This window comes from Jaculus jaculus, chromosome 5 (genome assembly GCF_020740685.1).
Source record: "Jaculus jaculus isolate mJacJac1 chromosome 5, mJacJac1.mat.Y.cur, whole genome shotgun sequence".
Lineage (NCBI taxonomy): Eukaryota > Metazoa > Chordata > Mammalia > Rodentia > Dipodidae > Jaculus > Jaculus jaculus.
This window is the reverse complement of record NC_059106.1, coordinates 61302383-61330297: the sequence shown is the minus strand read 5'-3', so window position 1 is coordinate 61330297 and position 27915 is coordinate 61302383. Positions and strand designations below refer to the sequence as shown.

The 27915-nt window shown below is 43.7% G+C and overlaps 1 protein-coding gene across 2 annotated transcripts; it reads left to right on the top strand.

The window, feature by feature from the left end:
- Window positions 1–4: 4 nt before the first annotated feature.
- Window positions 5–27411, top strand: Taf12 (TATA-box binding protein associated factor 12). Of its 2 annotated transcripts, none has more exons than XM_004671255.3 (6): window positions 5–107; window positions 13530–13772; window positions 17588–17665; window positions 21015–21129; window positions 25919–26007; window positions 26939–27411. In XM_004671255.3, exons 2-6 carry the CDS (start codon window positions 13605–13607, stop codon window positions 26972–26974), a joined length of 486 nt encoding a protein of 161 aa, XP_004671312.1. In that variant the 5' UTR covers window positions 5–107; window positions 13530–13604; the 3' UTR covers window positions 26975–27411. The 2 variants fall into 2 exon arrangements, with proteins under 2 accessions (XP_004671312.1, XP_045004550.1); XM_045148615.1 differs by having other exon boundaries at window positions 42–178.
- The last annotated feature ends 504 nt before the right edge of the window (window positions 27412–27915 follow it).

The window sequence follows — 27915 nt, the reverse complement described above, 5'->3', positions numbered from 1 at the left end:
CGGTGCCGGAAGTACTCGGGCAGGGCCGCGCAGTCGGACCGGCTGCTGAGAGGAAAGCTTCACTGGGGCAGTCTCCGCATATCATGGGGAGATAGACGCTGCTGCCTGTGAGTCTTGGGCCCTGGCAGTTGAGGACGAGCAGCGGGAGGAGGGAGTCAGGACCCAGAACCACAGTTGGGTCAGTGTTGGCACAACTAGGAGGTTGGAGGAGACGGGGGAGGGCAGTGAGGAATCATCAGGCTCTTGGGACGGGGACTTGATGGCGGGGCTTGGGGGGGGGGGTGAGCACGGTTCGGGACTCGGACGAGAAGCAGAGCGGATTGTCGGGGGGACCTGGGCTCCCAGCGAGACTTTAGGGGAGCGGGGACGGCGCTGAGTTCAGCACCCACCCGAGGGAGAGCGGTCTTGAGAGGGACAGGATGGCGAGGATCGATACTTTTTTTTTGGGGGGGGGGGGGAGAAGGCTTGGAAAGAAACGGGGCGTTGGAGACACGGTCTCCCGAGAGGTAAAAGTGGAGCCGCCGGGACTTGGGGGCTCCTTGCGGGACAAGCGGAGAGCCAGGCTCGCAGAGATTCAGAAACGGGGCAGCGAAGAGGCAATGAGAAAACTTGACTTAGCGGCGGGCACAGGAGAGCGGGTGGAGGACCAGATCGGGGCGTTGAGACTCGGAGTTCCAGAGGGGACCGGGGCTGCGGGCACACGAGCTTCTAGAAGCCGTGCATCCAAGGGGTCGTGGGGAGAGCAAGCCTCCGGTGAAAAGAGGGGTTTGGAAAAGATTTAACAATTTTTCCCCCCACTTCATCTCGTGTCTCTGGACCTAGAGTGATAAAAGATGTATTCAGGGGAAAGAGACTCCTCGCTTCCTACTTGGCCTTTCTTGTCACATAATCTAGAAAGCCCGCACGAAAAAATCTTCGTTTTTTTTTTTTTTTTTTTTTTTTTTATGCTTCATGATTCTAAATCGGATGTGGAGTTTTGGAAGCAGTCTGAACTCAGTTATTTACTTGGCCAATGGTTTGAATCCCTTTCCAGTCAATCCCACTGAGCACAGATACCTGCATCTCAAATAGAATGTCAAAGATGGAAGGACGGGAAAAGATCATATTAAACTGGTTTTACATGTAAGGTCCAAAGAAGGTTTATGATCACAACTGACAAGAGTTAAGCCATAAGTTTGTTACATTGCTCTGCTGTGTGTAACAAGTAAGAGATGTTTGGTTAAAATTACTTGAATAAATGTTTCCAGAATCTCCTCCACCTTCATACTCAAGTGGGACATTTCTACAGAGTCTAATACTTTTTGAGTCCTGTTATAAGCATTGACATAGCTACAGTGAACGTCATCAGTGAAGAAACCTGTTTAGTTTTAGCGTTAGGGTTTTTCAAAGTAGGGTCTTCACTCTAGCTCAGACTGACCAGAAACTCATATTGTGGTCCCAGGCTGACTTCAGAACTTGTAGCGATCCTTCCTAACTCTGCCTCCAGAGTGCTGGGATTAAAAGCGTGTGCCACCACACCTAGCTTTAATATTTTTTTTTTCAAGGTAGGTTCTCACTCTAGTCCAGGCTAACCTGGAATTCTCTATGTAATCTCAGGGTGGCCTTGAACTCATAGCGATCCTCCTACCTCTGCCTCCTGAGTGCTGGGATTAAAGGCGTGTACATCCACTCCCGGCTAATACTATTTTTAATAAGCTATTGAAAAAGTCCCAAGTAAGTCGTGGCTTATTTTTTAGCAGGAACATTTACTGCTTTTGGATGATAAATGAATTGGATCAGTCACTTCCCTCCATCAATAATAATCTTTTGCCTGGTGTAGTGGCACACACCCAGCATTTGAGAGGCAGAGGTAGGAGGAGTGCAGAAAGTCTGAGGCTACCCTGAGACTTTCAGGTCAGACTGGGCTAGAGTGAAACCCTACTTCAAAAAATAATTTCCTTTTTTTTTTTTTTTTTTGATGTAGGGTCTCGCTGTAGCCCAGGCTGACCTGGAATTCACTATGTAGTCTCAGGGTGCCCTCAAACTCTAGGTGATCCTTCTCTGCCTCCTGAGTGCTGAGATTAAAGGCATGCACCACCACACCAGGCAATAATAATTTCTTTTAGTAAAACCTACTCAAGACAAGGCACAGTTTAAGCATTTTCAAGCGTTGTATCACCTCTATCACAGCCCCAAAATAGATACTGTAAATCCCATTATACAGAAAAATAAGCTCAGAGATTTAGTACTTTGTCTGAAATTCTGTAGTACTGAGTGATTCAGGCCTATTTAACATGTGTCTCAAAATAAAAACAAACAAAAAACACAGAAAAACCAAAAACCGGGCATGGTGGCACACACATTTAATCCCAGCACTCAAAGAGGTAGGAGGATTGCCATGAGTTCAAGTACACCCTGAGACTACATAGTGAATTCCAGGTCAGCCTGAGGCAGAGATACCTTGAAAAACCAAAGCAAAAGAGAGAGAGAAAAATTTTTCTTAGTGGATCCCTCTCCTTTTTTTTTTTTTTTTTTTTTGGTTTTGTGGCCTCAAACTCTCAGCAATCCTCCTACCTCTGCCTCCCAAGGGCTGGGATTAAAGCGTGTGCCACCACACCTGGCTCCATATCTGTTTTCCCATCAACAAAACAGAAATAATAATTATGCAAAACTTGTCCCTGAATGAAAGCACCAATCCACTCCTTTAAAAACTAGTTTACTTAGGGCTGGAGAGATGGCTTGGCGGTTAAGCGCTTGCCTGTGAAGCCTAAGGACCCCGGTTCGAGGCTCAGTTCCCCAGGTCCCACGTTAGCCAGATGCACAAGGGGGCGCACGCGTCTGGAGTTCGTTTGCAGAGGCTGGAAGCCCTGGCGCGCCCATTCTCTCTCCCTCTCTGTCTTTCTCTCTGTGTCTGTCACTCTCAAATAAATAGATAAATAAATAAATAAAAAATTTAAAAAAAAAAACTAGTTTATTTACTATTTATTTATTTGAGAGATACAGAATGAGCACGCCAGGACCACTAGCCACTGGAAACAAACTCCAACACATGCACTGCCTTGTACATCTGGTTTTACATGGGTACTGGGGAATCGAACCTGTGTCCTTTGGTTTTGCTGCCAAGTGCCTTAACTGGTAAGCCATCTCTCTAGCCTCCACTTTTTTTAAATAGCATTTTATTTATTTGCAGGCACAGAGAGAATGAGAATGGGCATGCCAGGGCTAGTAGCCACTGCAAAGGAAATACAGATGCATGTTCAACTTTGTGCATCTGGCTTTACATGGGTACTGGGTAATCGAGCACAGGTCATTAGGCTTTGCAGGCAAACACCTTAACCTCTGAACCATCTCTCTAGCCCCCTTTCTTAAAGCCTTTTAATTCAAGGACTGTTTCTTTTTAGAGTACTTATGTAGTTGTAGTGTAGTGTTTGAGAACTAAATTTCTGTGTTTTCACAGAAGCATAGACATTCAAGATAGAAAAAAGGGAACATGTGTAAAGCTTTTCCTTGCAGTAGATTAAGATATATTTAAAATTTAGGAGACCAAGAAAGAGCAACTTGAACTAGGGCTTAAACTGGATTAATGTTCCAGTTAATTCTTATCTTGAAGTAGGGGTTGCAGACAACTGAGCTGATTTAGCCAGGCATAGTGGAGCATTCCTATCAACCCAGCACTTTAGAGGTGGAAGCTGGAGGTTCAGATTGAGGTCATTCAAGGCTTTCTAGTGAGTTCAGTGCCAGCCTGGGCTACATAAAAGTCTTTAAAAAAGAGAGAGAGAGAGAAAGCTGGGCCCTGCACACCTTTAGTTCTACCACTTGGGAGGCAGAGGTAGGAGCATCACCCTGAGTTTAAGGCCACCCTGAGACTATATAGTGAAGTTAGTTGAACTACTGTTGTGTGTGTGTGTGTGTGTGTGTGTGTGTGTGTGTGTGTGTATTTTCAAGCAGAGAAAAAAAATGAGAGGAAGGGAGGGAGAAAGAATGTGTGCTCCAGAGCCTTTAGCCACTTCAAGCGAACTCCGGACACATGTGCTACCTTGTGCATCTGGCCTACATGGGTACTGTAGAATCGAACCTAGGTACTCACGCTTCACAGGCAAGTGCCTTAACCACTAAGCCATCACTTCAGCCCCAAACTACTGTTAATTTGTTTTGTTTTGATTTTCTGAGGTCTTGGCCTGTACTGTTTTCAAGACCCTGTACAACTGATTAAAACTTATTTACACCAGGCGTGGTGGTGCACATCTTTAGTCTCAGCACTTGGGAGGCTGAGGTTGGAGGATCATTATGAGTTCAAGGCCAGCTTAAGGGCTATATAGTGAGTTCCAGACAACCCAGGCTAGAGTGAGACCCTACCTCAAAAAAAAAAGGGGGGGGCTGAAGAGATGACTTAGCTGTTAAGCGCTTGCCTGTGAAGCTTAAGGACCCCGGTTCAAGGCTTGATTCCCCAGGACCCACGTAAGCCAGATACACAAGGGGGCACATGCATCTGGAGTTCGTTTGCAGTGGCTAGAGGCCCTGGCACGCCCATTTTCTCTCTCTCTCTGCCTCTTTCTCTCTCTGACTGTTGCTCTCAAATAAATAAAAATAAGCCAAGAAATTTTTTTAATATATTTATACCAAATTATAAAAGAAAGCATGCCCATGTCACCATTTCATAGGTAGTTTAATTAAAAATGTTTGGTCTTAGCCAGGCATGGTTGCACATGCCTTTAATCCCAGCACTGAGGAGACAGAGGTAAGAGAATCCCTGTGAATTCGAGGCTACCCTGAGACTTCATAGTGAATTCCAGGTCACCCTGGACCAGAGTGAGACCCTACCTTGAAAAAAAAAAAGTTTGGTCTTTTTTTTTTTTTTTTTTCCTCCTAAGATAGGGTCTCACTCTGGCCCAGGCTGACCTGAAATTCACTTTGGAGTCTCAGGGTGGCCTCGAACTCATGGCAATCCTCCTACCTCTGCCTCTCAAGTGCTGGGATTAAAGGCATGCGCCACCACGCCCGGCATTTTGGTCTGATTTTTAAAGAATATTTACTTATTTTGAGAGGGAGAAAGAGAAAGGGCATGCTAGGCCCTCCTGCAAAAGAACTGCAGATGCATGTGCCATTTTGTGCATGGGGCTTTACATGGGTAGTGGAAAATTGAACCTAGGCTGTCAGGCTTTGCAAGAAAGCACCTTTAAAATTAATTTTCCCCCTCCCCTATTTTCAGAAAAAAAAATATTTTTATTTATTTATTTGAGAGAGAAAGAGAGAGAATGGGTATGCTAGGGCCTCCATCAGCTGCAAATGAACTCCAGAAGCATGTGCCACCTTGTGCATCTGGTTTATGTCTGTCCTGGGGAATCGAACCTGAGTCCTTTGGCTTTGTAGGCAAGTGCCTTAACTGATAAGCTATCTCTCCAGCCCCAGAAAGCACCTTTAAATGCTGAGCCATCTCTTCAGCTCTGTTTTGGTCTTTTTGAGATAGGGTTTCACCATATTGGGTAGGCTGGCCTCAAACTCATGTCGATATTCCTGCCTTAGCTCTTAAAGTGCTGCTATTACAGGCATGCACTACAGTGCCCAGCTTGATAGTTTAATTAATAATTTGTTCCTGTTAGCATCTTTATCTGCACTTGCAAAATATACTCAGCTTCACCATTTGTTTTGTTTTTTCTTTTTTTGAGGTAAGAGTCTCACTCTAGCCTAGGCTGACCTGGAATTCACCATGTAGTGTCAGGACAGCCTCAAACTGACAGTGATCCTCCTATCTCTGCCTCTTAAGTGCTGGCATTAAATGCGTGCACCACCACGCCTGGTACAAACTTTGAAATCTTCACATATGGACCTAAAATTTATAGTGATTGTGAGAGCTGGAAGGGACATTAGAACTTGTCTGGTCCAGGCACTAAAATAGATTTAGAAATTCTAGTCAAAGAGGTTCCCTAGCCAACTTGTCAAAGGTCTACAGTACCTCATCAAACTCCTGTAGACCGCTTGCTTTTACTCTTTTTTTTTTTTTTTTTTTTGGTTTTTTGAGGTAGAGTCTCACTCTGGTCCAGACTGACCTGGAATTCTCTATGTAGTCTCAGGGAGGCCTCAAACTCAAGGTGATCCTCCTACCTCTGCCTCCCAAGGGCTGGGATTAAAGGTGTACGCCACCATGCCCAGCTTACTTTAAAATTATGTTTTTATTTGAGAGAGAGAGAAAGAGGCAGAGAGATAGAGAGGGTGCACCAGGGCCTCCAACCACTGCAAACAAACTCCAGATGCATGCACCCGCACCTTAACCACTGAACCATCTCTCCAGACCCACTAGTTACTTTTGTTGTTGTTGTTTTTCAAAGGTCTCACTCTAGTCCAGACTCACCTGGAATTCACTATGTAGTATCAAGGTAGTCTTGAACTCACAGTCATCCTCCTACTTCTGCCTCCCAAGTGCTGGGATTAAAGGTATGCACCACCACGCCTGGCCACTGTTACTTTTTTTTCTTAAAAAACTTTCTTTGTTACTTTTTTTTTTTTTATTTATTTGAGAGCGACAGAGAGAGAAAGAGGCAAATAGAGAAAGAGAGAATGGGTGCGCCAGGGCCGTCAGCCACTGCAATGAACTACAGATGCCTGAGCTCCCTTGTGCATCTGGCTAACGTGGGTCCTGGGGAATCGAGCCTCAAATCAGGGTCTTAGGCTTCACAGGCAAGCACTTAACAGCTAAGCCATCTCTCCAGCCCTGTTACTTTTTTTTTTTTCAAGGTAGGGTCTCACTCTAGCCCAGACTGACTTGAACTCACAGCAATCCTATCTCAGCCTCCCGAGTGCTGGGGTCAAGGGTATTTGCCACCACACCCAGCTACCACTTCTTTTTAACATTTATTTATTTGGTGTATGTGTGTATTTGAGTTCAAGCATATCTATGCAGATCAGAGAACAACTTTCAGGTTGGCCTTCAAGGTTGTTTGAGGCAGAGTCTCTTGTGCACTGTTCTAGGAGCTTCTGAGTAGCTGTCCTGACTTAGCCTCTCTTCTTAGTATAGATAATTTGGGATTCCACGAGCATGCCATAGCTTCTGGCTTTTCCTGGGGATCTAAACTCAAATACTCAAAGTTGCACAGCAAGTGCTTTATCTGAGTCATCTCCCCAACCTTGCTGTTACCATTTCCAGTCCTCTATTCCATTTATTTATCTGTTCGTTTAGTTCTTCCTTCTTTCTTTCTATCTTTCTCTCTCTCTCTCTCTCTCTCTTTCTTTCTTTCGTTTGAGGTAGGGTCTCATTCTAGCCCAGGCTGATCTTGAATAGTCTTAGGGTGGCCTTGACCTCAAGGTTAGCCTCCTACTTTAGTCTCCCAGGTGCTGGGAATAAAGGCTACAAACTCTGAGCCTTCTGCCTCTGCCACCCCAAGACTATATAGTGAATTCCAGGTCAGCCTGAACTAGAATGAGGCCCTACCTTGAAAAAAAAAAAGTAGAAATAAACTGGGCATAGTGGTGCATGCCTTTAATCCCCTCCTGAGTGCTGGGATTATAGATATAAGCCAATATTCCCATCTGGTTTTATTTATTTATTTTAGGATTTTTTTCAAGGTAGAATGTCTCTCTAGCCCAAGCTAACCTGGAGTAGTCTTAGGCTGAAAATAGCTTTTTTTTTTCTCTTAATGTATTTTATTTATTTACTTATTTATTTATTTTATTTTTTTCCCAGAGCAGGAAAGGGAGAGAATGGGCATGCCAGGGCCTCCAGCCACTGCAAATGAACTCCAGATGCATGCATTTGGCTTATGTGGATCCTGGAGAATCGACCTGGGATCTTTTGTCTTTGCAGGCAAATGCTTAACCGCTAAGCCATCCCTCCAGCCCTGAAGACAGCTCCTTTTATTATTATTATTTTTTATTTTATTTTATTTATTTTTTTCTGAAGACAGCTCTTGATGCTGTACCCAAGGCTGGTTTTGAGGTCAACAGGATCATCCTGCCTCAGTGTTTAAAGTGCTAGCATTACAGGTGTGGATCAGACCTTAGTATTTTGTTTTGATGAAATAATTTCTTATTTTAAAGGTCTGAAGATATAAACCCAGGGCCTTACATACACTAAGCAAACTCTCTATTATTGAGCTACATTCCCAACCCTAAGTACTTTCACTTAACTCTCTGAGGCATAGATTTTCCAGAGGTACTATGAATCTTGTAGCACATACAATAAATGCCATTAAATATTTTTTAGATTTACTTTTGGTAACATCCCACAGTTATGCCTATTTCTTGGCTTCCTGGGGAAGTGAGAGTTAGAAATTAAGTAGCCCAAAGGCAGCTACAATATATGGCATAACGGAATTCAAGTTATTCACAGTCGCTTCATTCCACTGAGCATGGTCAGCGTCATCCACAGTTGTATTTGGTGGAAGTTGTCAGTGAACAGGTCATTTGGACATGGAATCATTGACCATTCTGATCAGGCTATAATGTTTTCTTTTACTTTGTTTGCTTGTTTGTTTTTGTTTTTCGAGGTAGGGTCTCACTCTAGCTCAGGCTGACGTGGAATTCACTATGTAGTCTCAGGGTGGCCTTGAAGTTACAGCAGTCCTCCTACTTCTGCCTTTTTTTTAAAACACACTTTATTTGTTTATTTTTATTTTCAAATTTTTATTAACAACTTCCATGATTACAAAAATATCCCATGGTAATACCCTCCCTTCCCCCACTTTTCCCTTTGAAACTCTATTCTCCTTCATATCACCTCCCCATCTCAGTCAATCTCTCTATTATTTTGATGCCATGATCTTTTCCTCCTATTATGATGGTCTTGTGTAGGTAGAGTCAGGCACTGTGAGGTCATGGATATCCAGGCCATTTTGTGTCTGGGGGGAGCACATTGTAAGGAGTCCTGCCCTTCCTTTGGCTCTTACATTCTTTCTGCCACCTCTTCTGCAATGGACCCTGAGCTTTGGAAGGTGTGATAGCGATATTGCTCTATTGAGCACTCCTGTTACTTCTTTCCAGTGCCATGATGCCTTCTGAGTCATCCCAAGGTCACTGCCACGTGAAAAGAGAAGATTCTCTACCAAAAGTGAGAGTAGCATTAATAAAGGATATGAACATTAAGAGAAGTGCTTACTGGGCAGTTTGATAAGCATAGTATATACAGTTAGCCAGACAGCAGCAGATATTACACCCCTAGGGCTCATGACTACCCCTGTTTTAACTTTTCAGTATCAGGGATTTATTCCCTCCAATGGAACGGGCCTCCAGTCCAATTAGATGGAAGTTGGTTTCCGCTATGACAGATGTGCCACTATTGCACTTGTTGGCTCATTTGGCCTGGTTGGCCAAATATAAGGCTTGCAGTGTCCACTGTTGAGTATTTTCACTGGTGATTTCTCTTTCTCCCATTGAACTGCATGCAGAATGGCTTCTTCCAGCTTTCTGTCAGCTGGTCTACATTGAGGAGGTTATCAGCTCAGTTCCAGCAGGATTTCTCAGTAACCTTGCAGCCCAAGTATGTGGAGTCTTCAGCAATAGTGGCTTACCATCTATTCCTGGTGCAACACCAAGCTACCTCTTCCTTTTGAGTACTAAGATTAAAGGCGTGCACTACTAAGCTTGGCTGTTTACCTGTTTAAAAAAATATATTTTATTTTTATTTATTTGACAGAAAAGAGAGAGAGAATGGGTACACCAGGGCCTCCAGCCACTGCGAAGGAACTCCAAATGCGTGTGCCCCCTTGTGCATCTGGCTAACATGGATCCTGGGGAATCGAACCTGAGTCCTTTGGCTTTGCAGACAAACACCTTAACCACTAAGCCACCCTCCAGCCCTTTTTCCTTACTTTTAAAATATATATTATTGGGCTGGAGAAGTGGCTTAGTGGTTAAGCGCTTGCCTGTGAAGCCTAAGAACCCCAGTTCAAGGCTCGATTTCCCCAGGACCCACGTTAGCCAGATGCACAAGGGGGCTCATGCGTCTGGAGTTTGTTTGCAGTGGCTGGTGGCCCTGGTGCGCCCATTCTCTCTCTCTCTCTCTCTCTCTGTCTTTCTCTGCTTCTTTCTCTCTGTCGCTCTCAAATAAATAAATAAAAATAATTTTTAAAAAAGATTAAAATGTATATTGTTAGCCCAGCGTGGTGGTGCACATCTTTAATCCCAGCACTCGGGAGGCAGAGGTAGAAGGATCGCCGTGAGTTCGATATATATATATATATATATATATATATTTGCCTGATATGGTAGTTTAAGTTTATTAAGACATTTTAAAAATTTTTTGAAAAATTTATGTATTTATTTAAGACAGGGAGAAAGAGATAATGGATGTGCCAATGCCTCCAATTGCCAGAAGCAAGCATGTACCACTATGTGCATCTGACTTTATGTGGGTACTGGGGTATGGAACTTGGTTGTCAGGCATTGTAAGCAAATGCTTATAACCACTGAGACATCTCTCCAATCCCCTAAAACTTCGAGCTATTTTCATGTATCCCAGATCACCCTGAAATTTACTGTGTAACTGTGGATGACCTTGAACTTCGGACATTCCTACTTCCACCTCTCAAGTACTAGTATTGCAGGTATGCACCACCATACCTGACTAGGTTATGGAAATGTCAGTTGAGAGGTATAATATGTTAACTGTGAGAGTAGAGTAATAAAGATGACTTGATAATTTCTTTTTAAAAATATTTTTACTTGGGCTGAAGAAATAGCTGAGCAGTTAAGTCACTTGCCTGCAAAGCCAAAGGACCCAGGTTCGACTACCCAGGACCCACGTAGGCCAGATGCACAAGGGTGTTCACACATCTGGAGTTCATTTGCAGTGGCCGGTGGCCCTGATGCTCCCATTCTCTCTCTCACTCCCTATTTCTGTATCTCTCTCTCTCAAATAAATAAATGAATGAAAATAGCGCGTCTGGCTAACTTGTGATCTGGAGAGTAGAACCTGGCTCTTTAGGCTTTACATGCATGCACCTTAACTGCTAGGCCATCTCTCCAGCCCACATTCAGTGTCGTCCCCCACCCCCCATGTAGGGTTTCGCTGCTGCCCAGGCTGACCTGGAATTCACTATGTAGTCTCAGGGTGGCCTCAAACTCACAGCAGTCCTCCTACCTCTCTCCAGCCCCTACATTCAGGTTTTTTTGTTTTTATTTCTTTTCTTTCAAGGTAGGGTCTCACTCTGGTCCAGGCTGACCTAGAATTAACTATGTAGTCTCAGGATGACCTTACATTCACGGTGATCCTCCTACCTCTGCCTCCTGAGTGCTGGGATCAAAGGTGTGCACCACCACGCCCAGCCTCAGTTTTTCATTTGAACATGTTAGAGAGAAGTTAATCCAAAACACTGAAAGGCACTTTATCTCATATTCCTTAGATTCTTTCTTTACTTACATTTCTTAGGTGAGCAACAGAGAGGGGCAGGACCTCCTGCTGCTGAGGCCCCAACTACAGGAATAGGATCATCAGCCCCGACTTTGCAGACTCCTAGTGTTGATGTTGCCTAGGGCCTTTGCAAATAAGCAGGCCAAAAAGGTACACTATTTACACCACCCTCGAAGGAAGGACCTCATCTTGTAGAATGAGGGCAGAGTAGAGCTAGAGATTGAGGCTGAGGTGTGGGCTCAAGCTGCTACTTTCCAGGTAAAGCGAGAACTTTATCCTAATGCAACTTTAACTTCCTCAGAAGAACTGGGCACCTTGTCAGCAGCTAAGGAACTTGAATAAACTTTAATGGGGCTTTTGTATAGACGTGACTCTGGAAAAATGCCTTGCTTTTATGACATTAGAGAAATTATTACCAAGCTGGACAAGGTGGCACATGCCTACAATCCTAGCACTCAGGAGGTAGAGGCAGGAGGATCAGGAGTCCAAGGTCATTCTCAGCTGTATAACTAGTTCAAGGCCAGCCTGGAATACATGAGACCCTCTCTCAAAATAACACAGAAAGAGAAAGAGAAGAAAAGGTAATCAGTGTGTTGAGAAAGAACTCAACAACAGGGCAACAGTAGAATAGGTAGCTGAGTGTGGTGGAGCATGCCTATAGTCACAGCTACTCAGGAGACAGGCAGGAAGCTCATGTGACCACCCTGGGCAACGTCATGAGACCACGTATCAAAAGAAAACCAGGCATGGTGGGGCATGTCTGCAAGCACTTCAAAAGTAAAGACAGAAGAGGAGCTCAAAGTTACCTTCAGTTACATAGCTTCCTAGGCTACATGAAACCCTGAGTCAGAAAAGTCAGAGGCCAAGCATGGTGGCACACATCTTTAATCCCAGCACTTGGGAGGCAGAGGTAGGAGGATCGCCGTGAGTTCAAAGACAGCCTGATACTAATACCAGGTCTGCCTGGGCTAGAGCAAGACTCTACTTTGAAAAACCAAAAAATAAAATAAAATAAAATAAAAGTGGAGTGCTCAATATAGTGCACTTGCTTAGTATGCATGAAGCCCTTTGTTTAGTCCCCAGCACCAGATAAACCAAGTGAAGTGGCACTTTCCTATAATTCCAGTGCTCAGGGGGAAGATGCTGGAGGATCAGAAATTCATATTGATTCTCAAGTACATAAGTGAGTTTGTGACCAGCCTGGGATGTATATATGAGTCCTTATCTCAAAGGGTAATTTTCTTGGCATCCAGTAGAAACAAGGAGACAAGTTTCCCTGAACCCAGTTCTCCTGGAATCTGGTTGGTGAAGACGTGCCAAGAGGTCATAAGCCTGGAATGCTTCTGTGGCAGAGGTAGTACTTGATTCAAGTCGCTCATTTACAGGTAGCCTTTGAAAATGGCCGCCTCTCACTTCACCGGGCTCACAGCTGTTGCCGACGTAATTAAAGATCTAGACACTCAGATAGCTGTAAGTAAGCTCTTTGAGGCCACTGTGGGCAGGATTTGGTGAATGTGCTTCTGGTCTTGGTGACACCAAAGCTGATGCCCACAGGGTCAACCTTGTTGGTCTAAGATTAAGGAATCTTGGCTGCTGTAGGCTAGGGTCTCTGCATGTACTTAAAGATTGCTAAAACCCAGAGGAAAACATGGATGTATAATACAGAGCAGCTTTTAACAGTGGCTAAAAATTGTGTTTTATCAAACAGATCCCTGACATAGACTTGAGCATGTTTTAGAATGCTTTAACATATTTTGAAAATAAACTAACCTGTTTTCCTGAGTTTTGTGACTGAGTTTTAAGTATGTGATTGTTTTTGCCATATTTGAGTTTAACATTATTTGATACATAAAAAGTAATGCATGTCGTATTTAACCTGGTATCCCATTTCTATGAAAGTCCTCAAAAATGTCTTGCTTATTCTAGTTTATTTTTGTAAATAAAATTCCTCATTTCATATGCTTTGTTCCTTATTTCAATTTTGTGGACCATTTAACTTAGCTTTTGTGGAGATGAGATGGTTTATAAAAACCAGGTAAGATCAATGAACAGTCTTCATTCCCTACATTTTAATGTGTAGGTATCAAATGGTCTCCATCAGATGTACTGCAGACTCTCAAAGTCTAACAAATCTCATACATTACTTCCGAAACATCGTTTATTCCAAGTGTTTCTATAGTTAATTCTCACTTCTATTTTCCTTCTGCAGCTAATTGGCCTTGGTCCTCACAGCTCCAAAAAGAAAGATAAGCTCTATGAGTTGAAGTCCAAAGCTCGGCAGATTATGAACCAGTTTGGCCCCTCAGCTCTAATCAACCTCTCCAATTTCTCATCCATAAAACCGGAACCAGCCAGCACCCCTCCACAAGGCTCCATGGCCAATAGCACTACTGTGGTAAAGATTCCAGGCACTCCTGGGACAGGAGGTCGTCTTAGCCCTGAAAACAATCAGGTATTGGCTTCCCTTCCCTCCCTTTCCCTTCCCTTCTCTTCCCTCCCCTCCCCTCCCCTTCCTTTCCCTTCCCTTTTCTTTCCTTCTCATGGGCACCTCTTCCTGTCATTTGGACCTGTAATGGTGTGAGACATAGCTATCTCAGGTGTGCCCTCTTTCTCTCCTTTGAAACAGAAAAGTCTTTTCCCTCTGAGATTCTAACATTTTAAAAATTGAATTATCAGGCTGGGAGTGGTGGTGCACGCCAGCACAGCAGAGGTAGGAGGATTGCCCTGAGTTCAAGGCCACCCTGAGACTACATAGTGAATTCTAGGTCAGCCTGAGCTAGAGTAAGACCCTACCTCAAAAAAACAAAACAAAAAATAAATAAATAAAAGAATTATCAGCTGGGTGTGGTGCCACATGCCTTTAATCCCAGAATCAGGAGGCAGAGGTAGGAGGATCATACTAAGTTCAAAGCCACCCTGAGACTACATAGGGAATTCCAGGTCAGTCTATGCTAGAGTGAGACCCTGCCTTGAAAAAAATTATTTGTTTTTGAATTACCATGTACAATATTTATGCATATACATATGTGTATGTACCCATATAGACACATATACTAGCACAAACCCTTGCATATGACAGATGGTTGTTTGTTTCTTTTGGTGGACAGGACCTCACTGTATTGCCCACACTGACCTAGAACTCATTATGTAGTCATAGCTAGCCTCAAATTTATGGTCAATCCTCCTTTTACATTATTTATTTATTTATTTTTGGTTTTTCGAAGTAGGGTACTGGCGAGTTGAACCTAGGTCATTAATCTTTGCAGGCAAGCTCCTTAACCCACTGAGCCACCTCCCCAGCCCCTCGTTGATCATTTTGTACTGTTTAACATTAAAACACTTATTATAGCCAGGTGTGGTGGTGCACGCATTTAATCCCAGCACTCAGGAGGCAGAGGTGGATCGCCATGAGTTCAAGGCCACCCTGTATCTACATAATGAATTCCATGTCAGCCTTGGCTAGAGTGAGACCCTACCTTGAAAAGAAAAAAAAAAAACAGTTATACTTAACAAAAGAAAGATGATGTTGGGTGTGGTAGTTCACACCCATAATACCAGCAGGAGAGGCTGAGGTAGGAGGATTACTGAGTTTCAGGCCAGCCTGGCAAGAATGAGACCCAACCAACCTAAAAAGCAAGGACAAGCCGGGCGTGGTGGCACACGCCTTTAATCCCAGCACTTGGGAGGCAAAGGTAGGAGGATCACCATGAGACTCCATAGTGAATTCCAGGTCAGCCTGGGCTAGAGTGAGACCCTACCTCAGAAAAAAAAGGATGACAGCCACACTTACTGGAAAGGCATCAGAAAGGAGCCTTGTGAGCTGAGCATGAAGGAAGATGTGAGGATGAGTATTTCTGAAGGCAACACAGATAATGAAGGATATAGTTTAGGGCTGGGGAAGATTGGTCAGCTGTTAAATGTGCTTGTTTGCAAAGCCTAACAATCAAGGTTCAATTCCCTAGTTCCCACTTAAAGCCAGATGCACAAACAAAGTAGCTCATGCATGTGGATTTTGTTTCCAGTGGCAGAAGGCCCTGGTGTGCCCATTCTCTCACTCTGCTTCCAAATAAATGAATTTTAAAAACAGTATATGGCTGGAGAGATGGCTTAGTGGTTAAGGCACTTGCCTTTGAAGCATAAGGACCCAAGTTCAATTCTCCAGGTCCCACGTGAGCCAGAATGTAGTTTATGGTAATTGAAGAATTGGGAATTGCTTTCTGTAGAGAACAAAGAGGCACAATAAGAAAAAGAGTTGAGGGCTGGGGACATGGCTTAGCGATTAAGTCATTTGCCTATGAAGCCTAAGGACCCCAGTTTGATTCCTCAGGACTCAGGTAAGTCAGGTGCACAAGGGGGCACATGTGTCTGGAGTTTGTTTGCAGTGGCTGTAGGCCCTGGCATGCCCATTCAAGGTTGGGTTTCACTCTAGTCCAGGCTGACCTGAAATTTACTATGTAGTCTCAGGGTGGCCTGGAACCAATGATGATCCTCCTACCTCTGCTCCAGAGTGTGCTGGGATTAAAGGTATGTGCTACCATGACCAGCTAAAAATAAAATCTTTAAAAAAGGGGGGGGGGGGGGAGGCTGCTGGAGAGATGGCTTAGTGGTTAAAGCATTTGCCTGCAAAGCCAAAGGTCCTCGGTTTGATTCCCCAGGACCCACATAAGCCAGATGCACAAGGGGGCACATGCATCTGGAGTTCATTTGCAGGGGCTGGAGGCCCTGGTACACCTATTCTCTCTATATCTCTCTCTGCTTCTTTCTCTCTCTCGCTCTCTCAAAAAAATAAAAAATAAAAAGGTGTACACACCATACCCAGCTTAAAAGAGAGAGCGAGATTGCTTAGTGCACCCTGGTTCAATTCCCTAGGACCTATGTAAGCCAGATGCTCAAGGAGGTGCATGTGTCGAGTTCGTTTGCAGTTGCTGGAGGCCCTGGTGTACCTATTCTCTCTCTCTCAAAAAAATAAAATAAAATAAAATAAAATAAAATAAAATAAAATAAAATAAAATAAAATAAAGTAAAGTAAAGTAAAGTAAAGTAAAGTAAAGTAAAGTAAAGTAAAGTAAAGTAAAGTAAAGTAAAATAAAATAAAATAAAATAAAATAAAATAAAATAAAATACTAAAAAGGGAGAGAGATGAAGTTTACATTTGAATACTGACTACTGACCTCTCTTCTAAACCATTCTTTCTGTTTTTTCCTTGGTTACTTTTTTTTTAGGTTTTGAGGTAAGGTCTTACTCTTGCCTAGGCTGACCTGGAATTCAGTATATACTCTCAGGCTGGCTTTGAACTCATGGTAATCTACCTGCCTTTGCCTCCCAAGTACATTAAAGGTGTGCACTGCCATGTCCGGCTCTGGCTATTTAAATTTTTTTTTAATTATTTATTTATTTGTAGCTGGGCGTGGTGGCACATGCCTTTAATCCCAGCACTCAGGAAGCAGAGGTAGGAGGACCACTGAGAGTTCAAGGCCACCCTGAGACTACAGAGTGAATTCCAAGTCAGCCTGGGCTAGAGTGAGACCCTATCTCGAAAAACCAAAAACCAAAACAAAAAAATTATTTATTTAGTTGCAAGCAGAAAGAGAGAGATAGGAGATGCACAGAGAGAATGGACACACCAGGGAGGGCCTCAGCCATTGCAAATGAAACCCAGATACATGTGCCACTTGGTGCATCTGGCTTTACATGGGTATTGGGGAAATGTAGTCCAATCCTTAGGTTTTGCAAGCAAGTGCCTTAATTGCTAAGCCATCTCTCTACTCCTTAAAAATGTTTTGTTTATTTATTTGTTTGGTTTTTTTGAGATAGGATCTCACTCTAGCTCGGGCTGATCTGGAATTCTCATATGTAGTCTCAAGGTGGCCTCGAACTCATGGCTGTCCTCCTACCTCTGCCTCCCTAGTGTTAGGATTAATGGTGTGCACTAGCACACCTGGCTTTTATTGTGTTTATTTATTTGGAAGAGAGAGAATGAGTGTGTCAGTGCCTCTAGACACTGCAAATGAACTCCAGACGCATATGCCACCTTGCACATCTAACTTTACATGGTTTTGGGGAATTGAACCTGGGTTCTTAAACTTTGCAGGCTAAGTTACTTCTGTCCTGAAAATAGTTTTGTAGCAGTACCTCCAGGGAAGGCTGTCTGTGAACTCTGGAAACTTGAAGTAAAATTCACCATTTGACGGCCTTTTTTCAGTGTGGGTTAATGAATTGTTTTACTTGCTTAATACTCACTGAAACATTTTCCCCCAATCACTTTAGGTATTAACCAAGAAGAAATTACAGGACTTAGTAAGAGAAGTGGATCCTAATGAGCAGTTGGATGAAGATGTAGAGGAGGTAAGATGGTTTGAGTCCTACAGAAGCAGGATCTTTCACTTGAACTCAGACATTGCCAGTTTGGCTAGTCTGGCTATACAGCTTGTCCTAAGGATCATGTCTCCATCTCTAGAGTGCTGGGATTAGAAGGTGCCATGCCCACCCAGCATTTACATGAGGGTCAGGATCCAAACTCCAGCCCTCACACTTGCACAGCAAGTGTTTTACCCACTGAGCCATTTGCCCAGCCCTCTCCTAGGATTTTTTCCCCATGCACGTGTGAGTAGATGTGGTATGGTATGTGTAGGGTAGGGTATGCCTGTGTGTTTGTAGATGTGACACCCTACACAGAGGCCACAGAAGAATATCTGATGACCCCTCCAGTGCACATTAGTTCATTTCCTGATGAACTCTCTTCACTGTCCAGAACATTGGCAGTTTTAGGATCCCCAGCAATGCTCCCATCTCTGCTTCTGGTAGGACTAGGGTTGCAGAGTATGCGTCCATGCCCAGCTATTTACATGGGTTCTGAATCAAACTCAGTCACCTCAGTCCTCCTTCAGCCTTCATGCTTGTGCAGTAGTGCTTTTAGCCATTAGGCCATCTCTCTGGCCCTCATGTTGCTTTTTTGTTCATTTGCTTTTCGAGGCAGGGTTTTACTCTAACTGAAGCTGACTTAGAATTCACTTTGTAGCTGGTATCAAACACATAACGATTCTCCTATCTCAGCCTCCCAAGTGCTGGGACTAACAGTGTACACCACCATACTGGGCTGTCACATTGTTTTGTTGTTGTTGTTGTTTTTGTTTGTTTGTTTTGAGATAGGTTCTTACCTTAGCCCAGGCTGACCTGGCACTCACTCTGTACTCTCAGGCTGCCCTTGAATTCATGGCAATCCTCCTATCTTGGCTTCCTGATTAAAGGTGTGCACCAACATGCCCAGCCCTAAGAATCAGGTTTATTTATTTATATGTATATTTTAAATTTGAGAGAGGGAGAGAGAAAGAAGCAGTTCAAGAGATAGATAGAGAGAATGGGTGTGCCAGGGCCTTCAGTCACTGCAGACAAACTCCAGATGCATGTGCCACCTTGTGCATCTGGCTTACATGGAGCCTGGGGAATCAAATCTGGGTCTTTGGCTTTAAGTGCAAGTGCCTTACCTGCTAAGCCATCTCTCCAGCCCAAGATCAGGTTTTTGAGGCTGGAAAAAAGACCCTAACTCAAAAAAAAAAAAAAAAAAATTATGCAAGTTTATTTCAAGAATTAGTACAGTGGGCGTGGTGGCGCATGTCTTTAATCCCAGCACTTGGGAGGCTGAGGTAGGAGGATCACTGTGAGTTCGAGGCCACCCTGAGACTACATAGTGAATTCCAGGTCAGCCTGGGCTACAATGAGACCCTACCTCGCAAAAAAACAAACAAACAAAAAAAAGAATTACACCATGGTGATATGATCTCACTGTACGCATGTCAGCTTCACACCCACAGCGTGTTGGCTCACGTCTCAAGTTACGGAGTGCGGATAAGCGTCCCTTGCTCCAGTTCTTCATTGCCCTTAGAATGTGCATTCATACACAAGCCCAGGGACAGATATGGCCAGCCTTAGCCATGAGACCTTCTGCCTTTCCACATGGCACCTCCCACTGGAAAATAATGAGGCCACTTCAGAAAGTCATGCCTGGTATTCTCCAGATAGTGTTTCAAAAGGAAAAAAAAATAGAGAAATTGCACTTAATTGGGGAATGAGGTAGGGAGAACAGATTAAAGAAAGCTCAGCAATCATAAATAAGTAGCTACAAAGGCTGTGAATATAGCTCTGTGTAAAGCACTGCTAAGGATACATGAGATCTAGGATCAGTTTCTGTCCAGATAAACAACCATGCCTGTTAATGCATGCTTAAACATCCTAGCACTGGGGAGGTTGAAGTGGAGGATTGCCTTGAGGTCCAGGTTAGCCTAGACTATAGAGTAAGACTATTTCAAAAAAAAAATTAACAAAAGGCTAGGCATGGTGACACACACCTTTAATTCCAGCAGAGGTAGGAGGATCACCATGAGTTCAATACTACCCTGAGACTACCTAGTTAATTCCAGGCCGGCCTGGGCTAACCCTACCTCAGGGGGAAAAAAAAAAACAAACAATCAAATCGGGCTGTGGAGATGGCTCAGTGGATAAAGTGCTTGCTGTGCAAGTGGATTCCTAGAACCCACCTAAAAACTCTGCTCTGGTAGGCATCAGTGGGCCTGTGGCAAGAAGTCAGTCAGGGACAGGAGACTTGGTCAGAATCTCTCAGGCCAGCTAGCTTGGCAAGTAGATTGACAAACAGTAAGAGACTCTTACTTGTTTATTTCAGATAGAAAAGGTATGGGGGGCAGAAAAAATGGCCAGGGCCTCCAGTTACTGCAAACAAACTCCAGATGCTTGCATCCCCTTGTGCATCTGGCTTACGTAAGTCCTGGAGAGTTGGACCAGGATCCTTTGGCTTGGTAGGCAAATGCCTTAACCGCTACGCCATCTCTCCAGCCCTCATGTCTACACTCTATACACTTCTTGGTACACACTTGCTCACACACAAATGAACACACATATCATATCCCCTCCCCCCAAAAAAATCCAGGCATGGTGGCACTTGGGAAGCTGAGGTAGGAGAATTGACGTGAGTGTAAGGCAAGCCTGGGCTACAAAGCATGGTCCAAGTCAGCTTGTGCTAGATTAAAACCCTGCCTGAAACATACACACACAAATAAAATAAAAAATAAATAAATAAAAACCTTAGGATGTGGACTTACCCTTAAGGCTGAATCCTGTTTCCACTGCTTTCTAGTTATAGATCATGAGCAAATTGGTATGAGTCTTGGCATCGTACTCTAAAGCCTGAGGATAAACCAGGTGAAGTGGCTCACTTGAGAAATGGAGGCAGGAAGATCAGGAGTTTGAAGCTAGTCTGGGCTATATGAGACCTTACCTAAAAAATAAAAAGATAAAATTCCCGTTCCACTTTGTTCACAAAAGTATTATAAGGACTAAGTAAGTGTGGCAATGCAAGTGTTTTAAGTGGCTGTGGGGGAGGAATTGTGATGACTCCTTTTGTTTTTGCACCTAATTCAGAAGAATGTAGGGATTGTGTTGATATCTAATGAGCAGGAAGAACAGAAAGTACATCTTCAAGAAGGCATGAGTTGCACTTCACTTGAGTCATGTTTCTATTGTCCTCCTCATTACTCATCCCCACATTGGCCCAAACGCTGAGTCCGAGTCTCCTAATAGAAAGCCTGACTGAATAATGTGATGCGGACAGAAAACAGTTGTCCTGGCAACAGGAGCCTACCCTGCCAGTGTGATGGTTATTTCCCTCACTGTGCTTCTCCAGATGCTGCTACAGATTGCTGATGACTTTATTGAGAGTGTGGTGACAGCTGCCTGCCAACTTGCACGACATCGCAAGTCCAGCACCTTAGAGGTGAAAGATGTCCAGTTACATCTAGGTATGTGTTTGTTTGCTTGGGGTTTTTTGTTGTTGTCATTTCAATGTAGGGTCTCACTCTAGCCCAGGCTAACCTGGAATTCACTATGTAGTCTAAAGGTGGCCTTGAACTCACAGGGATCCTCCTCCCAGTGCTGGGATTAAAGATGTTTTGTTTTGTTTTTTCAAGGTAGGGTTTCACTGTAGCTCAGGCTGACCTGGAATTCACTATATAGTCTCAGGGTGGCCTCGAACTCATGGTGATCCTCCTACCTCTGCCTCTTGAGGGCTGGGATCTTTTTTACCTGCTTTATTTTATCATTTATTGTTAAGAGGTTTTGCTTTTTGTTTTTGTTTTGTTTTTTTGAGGAGGGTTTCTCTTTAGTCCAGGCTGACCTGAAATTCACTATGTCGTCTCAGGGTCCTTGAACTCACAGTGATCCTCCTACCACTGCCTACCCCCCCCCCCAATGTTGGGATTAAAGTCATGCGCCACCACATCTGGCTGATTTTGCTTGCTTTTGTTTGTTTGTTTGTTTTGCTTTGGTTTTTTGTTTATTTATTTGAGAGAAAGAGAGGTGGATAGAGAAAAAGAATGGGCATCTCAGGGCCTCTAGCCACTGCATAGGAACTCCAGACTCAAGCCACCTTGTGTATCTGGCTTTATGTGGGTACTAGGGAATCAACCCCAGGTTATTGAGTCATTAGGCTTTACAGGCAAGTGTCTTAACCACTGAACCATCTCTCTAGCCCAATTATCTTTTATTTATTTATTTGCAAGGAGAGAGTATGCCACCACACCAGGCTTATTAGTTTATTCTATGGACATATTCCATAATGATCATGTTCTCATCAGTTTATACTTTTTTTTTTTTTTTTTTTTTTTTTTTGAGGTAGTATCTCACACTAGCCCAAGCTGACCTAGAATTCAGTGTGTTCTCTTAGGGTTGTCTTATGCTCACAGCAATCCTTCTACCTCTGCCTGCCAAGTACTGGGGTTAAAGATGTGCATCACCATGCCCAGCTCAGACTGTGTTTTTTTAAAAATATATTTTATTGATTTATTTGAGACAGAGAGGGAAAGAATGGGCATGCCAGGGCCTCCAGCCACTGCAGATGAACCCCAGATGCATGCACCCCTTTGTGTATCTGGCTTACATGGGTTTTGGAGAGTCAAACAAGGATCTTTCGGCTTTGCAGGCAAACTCCTTGACCTCTAAGCCATCTTTCTAGCCCTCAGACTATGTTTTTATATTCCCTCTCCTTCACCCCTGTTCCATTGAGGACCCTCCTCATTTCCACATTGCATTTGTCTGTACTCATTGTGGGGTCATGAATGTTCCAGCTGGTCTCTGTGGGTAGGGACAGTACATCAGAAATCACCTTCCCATCTTGTGGCTTTCTGCCTCCCTCTTCTGCAATGTTCTATGAACCTTGAGGTAGCAAGATAGCATGGGTGTTTTTGTTTGTTTGTTTTGTTTTGGGTGTTTTTTTGTTGTTGTTGTTGTTGTTTTTCGAAGTAGGGTCTCATTCTAGCTCAGGCTAACCTGGAATTCACTCTGTATTCTCAGGGTAGCCTCAAACTCATGGCGATCCTCCTACCTCTGCCTCTGCAGTGCTGGGATTAAAGGTGTGCACCACCACTCCTGGCCTCTGAGATTAATGTTTTAAAAATATTTTATTTAAAAAAATATTTTATTTATTTATTTGACAGAGAAAGAGGAAGAGAGAGAGATTGGGCACTCCAGGGCCTTCAGCCACTGCAAACAAACTCCAGACGTACCCCCTTGTGCATCTGGCTAACATGGTTCCTGGGGAATCAAGCCTCGGTCTTTTAGCTTTGTAGGCAAACGCCTTAACCACTAAGCCATCCCTCCAGCCCCCTGAGATGATTATTTTATTTAAAAAAATTTTTTGGTTTAATTTTATTTATTTATTTGAGAGCGACAGACACAGAGAGAAAGAGGCACAGAGAGAGAGAGAACAGGCACGCCAGGGCCTCCAGCCAGTTCAAATGAACTCCAGATGCGTGCGCCCCCTTGTGCATCTGGCTAACATGGGTCCTGCGGAATCGAGCCTTGAACCGGGGTCCTTAGGCTTCACAGGCAAGCGCTTAACCACTAAGCCATCTCTCCAGCCCCAATTTTTTAAAGGAAGGTATTTTTGTTTCTTTGGGCTACTGTGACAAAGATCCACAAACTAGGTGGCTTAAAACAATAACAAAATGGTGCCAGGCTGGAAAGATAGCTCAATAGTTAAGGTGCTTACCTGCAAAGCCTAGCAACCAGGGTTCAGTTCCCCAGTATCCAATATAAAGCCGGATGTACAGAGTGGCTCATTCATGTGGAATTTATTTGCAGTAGCTAGAAGCCCTGATGCACCCAGAGTGTGTGTTTGCTTACCAATAAATAAATAAATAAATAAATTTTTAAAATTTCTCTCAAACCAGGCATGGTGGCACATGCCTTTTAATCCCAGCACTCAGGAGGCAGAGGTAGGAGGGTCGCAGTGAGTTCAAGGCCGTCCTGAGACTATATAGTAAATTCCGGGTCAGCCTGGACTAGGGTGAGACCCTACCTCAAAAAAAAATATATATATATGTATGTATGTATGTATCTTCTCTCAGAGTTCTGCACATAATAGTACACAATTCTAATCCCAGAATTTGGGAAGTAAAGGCAGGAAGATCAGGAGTTCAAAGTCAACCTTATCTACATTCCAAGTTCAAGGTTATCATGGGATACATGAAACCCTTTCTTTAAAAAGCAGGGTTAGCGTTTAAGGTGCTCGCCTGTAAAACCATAGGGCCCAGGTTCAATTCCCCAGGACCCATGTAATCCATATGCACAAGGTGCTGCACACATCTAGAGTACATTTGCAGCAGCTGAAGGCCCTGGTGTGTCCATTCTCTCTCTCTCTCTGTTTCTACCTCTTTCTCTCAAATAAATAAATAATAACTATTTTAAAAAGTAGCTTGGTGTGGTAGTGCACTACTTTAATTTCAGTACTTGGGAGGCTGGACTACAAAGACTTTTCGGATCAGCCTAGGTTAGAGTAAGGCCTTGCTGCCAAAAAAGAAAAAAAAATCCGGGCGTGGTAGCACACACCTTTAATCCCAGCACTTCAGAGGCAGAGATAGGAGGATTGCCATGAATTCAAGGCCACCTTGAGACTACATAGTAAATTCCAGGTGATCCTGAGCTAGAGTAAAACCCTACCTCAAAAAACAAATAAAAATAAAAATAAAAACTGGGTATGGTTGCACATGCCTTTAATCCCAGCACTTGGGAGGCAGAGGTAGGAGGATAGCCATGAGTGAATTCCAGGTCAGCCTAAACTACAATGAGACCCTACCTGGAAAAATAAAAAAACTTTCCACCAAGATGGCACTGAAAGTGAAGAAGAAAGCTCCTGCCCCTCCCAAAACTGACCCAAAGCAAAGCTTTGAAAGCCAAGAAGGCTGTGCTGAGAGGCGTCCGAAGCAACAAGCCCTTCCAGCCGCCCAAGACAGTGCCCCTCAGCCTGGCCTCTGGAGGCAGCCTACATTCCCTGGGAGGAGCGCCCCCAGGAAAAACAAGCTGGATCACTAAGCCATCACCAAGTTCCTCCTGACCACAGAGTCAGCCATAAAGTAGAAGACAACAACACACTTGTGTTCACTGTGGACATCAAGGCTAAGAAGCATCAGCTCCAAATAAGCTGTGAGGAAAGTTTATGACATTGATGAGGCCAAAGTCACTACCCTGATCAGGCCTGACAGCAAATGTTTTACAGCTGCTTCCCGATTATAATGCTTTGCATGTTACCAACAAAATTAGGACCATCTAAATTGAATTCAGCTGGGCTGGAGAGATGGCTTAGTGGTTAAGAGCTTGCCTATGAAGCCTAAAGACCCTGGTTCAAGGCTTGATTCCCCAGGACCCACGTTAGCCAAATGCATAAGGGAGTGCACGCATCTGAAGTTCGTTTGCAGTGGCTAGAGGCCCTGGCACGCCCATTCTCTCTCTCTATCTGCCTCTTTCTCTCTGTCATTCTCAAATAAATAAATACATATTCTTTTAAAAAAATAAATAATAAATTGAATTCAGCTAGTTAGTGCTAAATATACTTTTTTTCACTATAAAAGGGGGGGTGAGCTGGAGAGATGGCTTAGTGGTTAAGGCACTTGCCTATAAAGCCAAAGGACCCAGGTTTGATTCCCTAGGACTCACGTAAGCTGGTATACAATGTGGCACATGCACCTGGAGTTTGTTTGCAGTGTGCCCATTCTGTCTCTCTATATATCTGCTTCTATCTCCCTATAAATAAATCATTTTTTTAAAAAAAAAGAGGACATAAAGGGTAGAGAAAGGAAGGGAGGAGGATACTTAATAGGTTGATATTGTATATATGTAATTACAATGATTGTAATGGGGAGGTAATATGATGGAGAATGGAATTTCAAATGGGAAAGTGTGGGAGTGGGAAGGGAGGGAATTACCATGGGATATATTTTGTAATCATGGAAAATGTTAATAAAAATTTAAAAAAAAAAGAGGAAAAGGAAAAGAAAAAAAATAAAAGGAGTGGGGCTATATCTCAGAATCTCAGTGACATAGCACTTGTGCAAAGCTCTGAGTCCAGTCCCCAGAACCACAGTAACAAATCTTGGAGACTTCATGCCATTTCCTCATTTGTACTCCACAGAATCGCTCAGTAGAATCAGTATAGTCAGGGCCTAGATTTGTCCTCCTTGGGGCTTGTCTGTGGGTATCACGTCCTCCTAACACTGCTTTCCAGTACCTCTCTGTCTGCTTGCTTCTTCCTTGCAGAGCGCCAGTGGAACATGTGGATCCCAGGATTTGGCTCTGAAGAAATCCGACCCTATAAAAAAGCTTGCACGACAGAAGCTCATAAACAGGTGAGTCCTGGGGACAGCCAGGGATGACCCCCTGAACTTCATCTCTGAGCAGGTACATGTAGCTGCTTTCCCGGGCTCTCACTCCCCTACAGCTCCACTCTGCAGCAGAGGCCAGATTGGGTTAGAGGCAGCAGCAAGTCAATTTCCCTTGGTCCTCTCATCTCATGTGGGTTCGCAGTTCCTCTCAGCACTGATGGTTATCACTTTAAAGCTCTTGATTGCTTGTTTTTTTTTCTGAGGCAAGGTCTCACTATAGTCCAGGCTATTACGGAATTCACTCTACCCAGGCTGGCCTTAAACTCACAGTAGTTCTCCTACCTCACCCTCCACAGTGGGATTAAAGGAGTGTACAACCACGACCAGCTTTATATTTCTTGACTCTTGCTCTTCCAGTGTGGGTGATACTCACCTGCTCCATACCTCCTCAATGAAATCTTTCTTACTTATTGTTGCGAGTGTGAATGCCATATTTGGCCCTGTGAATACAGGGCAGGTCAGAGACAGAGAGATAGTACCCAGGCTCTTCTGTCAGGAATTCTGGCCTGTGTCCCAGTTTAGTCTTTGTCTGCTACCATTTTGACAGGAAACCTAGGGTCAGTGTAAGAACACCGCTTCTCCTGTGGAGCAAGCTGTCCCTTTGCTCGGCCAATCCAGCAGTACTATCGACCTCCCTTTGACAGGGCTGCTGTCCTCTCTGTTGTAAGTTAACTGGCTACTGTGATTTGAAAAAGTGAGCTGTTTCCAAGCACAACAGGCACAATAATTCTTCTGCTCCATGATCTGGACACACTGGCTTCTTTAAACGTGAGAAAAAGCCTGCTGAGTGGCCCTGCAACGGCAGGTCCCCAAGCTACCTGCAAGCTGTATCTGGATGTTCTAGAAAATTCCTGACTCAAACCGATACTAACTGCCTATGTCTTTCTCCTTTCAGAGAATGGCATTGATCCGGAAAACAACAAAGAAATAACACTGGGAAAGATCAGGGAATGGACAACAATGCATTTGGAGATACTTGAGCTGAGACCTCAGCCATCTCATCCTTGGAATTTTTTTTTAAATGCTTTACAGAGAAGCATATATTTTTTATTAACAGTGCAGCAATATCTATAATGACTGAGATCTGCCAAAAGAATAAAGCCTCCTACCCTCACCTCTGGTCCCGTTTCCCCGCCATCTCAAAGAGGAACAGTGCATCTTCCAGAGAAGACTGTATTTGTGGTTTATTATATAAGTGATTGAATGTAGGACAAAGCATTATGCTCGTGTTGGGTGAGACAGTATTAGCAGGATTTGTAGAGGGTTTGTTTCCTCCTTCCTTCTCTTTTCCCTGTACTTTGTAATGTCAGTGTTTATATGAATATGAATTTGATTTGCTTTTCCAGAATAAAGAAATTATTAATCGAATGACACAGGGTTTATGGCTTACAGCCTTTTAAATGTCAGAGGGAGTCATGCAGACAAACAAGGCTGTTTTGTTTTGTTTTCCTTCCCACTTAAGTCTCACACTGTACCCAGGCTCACCTGGAACTCACTCTGTAGCACCAGGCTAGCCTCAAATTCACAGTGATCTCCCTCCCTCAGCCTACCAAAGTGCCGGAATTAAAGGTATGTGCCACTGTGCTCCACTTGGACTAAGTTTTCTAGCCAGCAGGTGGCAGCACTGGCATTGATTTCTACATTTGAGAAATACTCAGAAATTTTCCATTACTTTACTTCAAAGAAGGTATCCAGCAATAAGAGCTGAAGCTGCCATCACACAAGGTAAGCTTTCTAAGTCATGAAATGAATAGACATCTGGTTTTGCCTAAGATCACTATGTAGCTGAGGCTAGGCTTGAGCTCCTTCTCCATCTCCAAGTGTTGGGATGATAAGCATGTGCCATCACACACCAGCTTTTCTTTCTCTCAA

Coding starts and splice junctions, on each gene's coding strand:
- Taf12 (XM_004671255.3), top strand. CDS start 13,605: ATGAACCAGTTTGGCCCCTCAGCTCTAATCAACCTCTCCAATTTCTCA. Junction 13,773..17,587: donor TTAGCCCTGAAAACAATCAG/GTATTGGCTTCC, acceptor CAATCACTTTAG/GTATTAACCAAGAAGAAATT. Junction 26,008..26,938: donor CGACAGAAGCTCATAAACAG/GTGAGTCCTGGG, acceptor TTCTCCTTTCAG/AGAATGGCATTGATCCGGAA.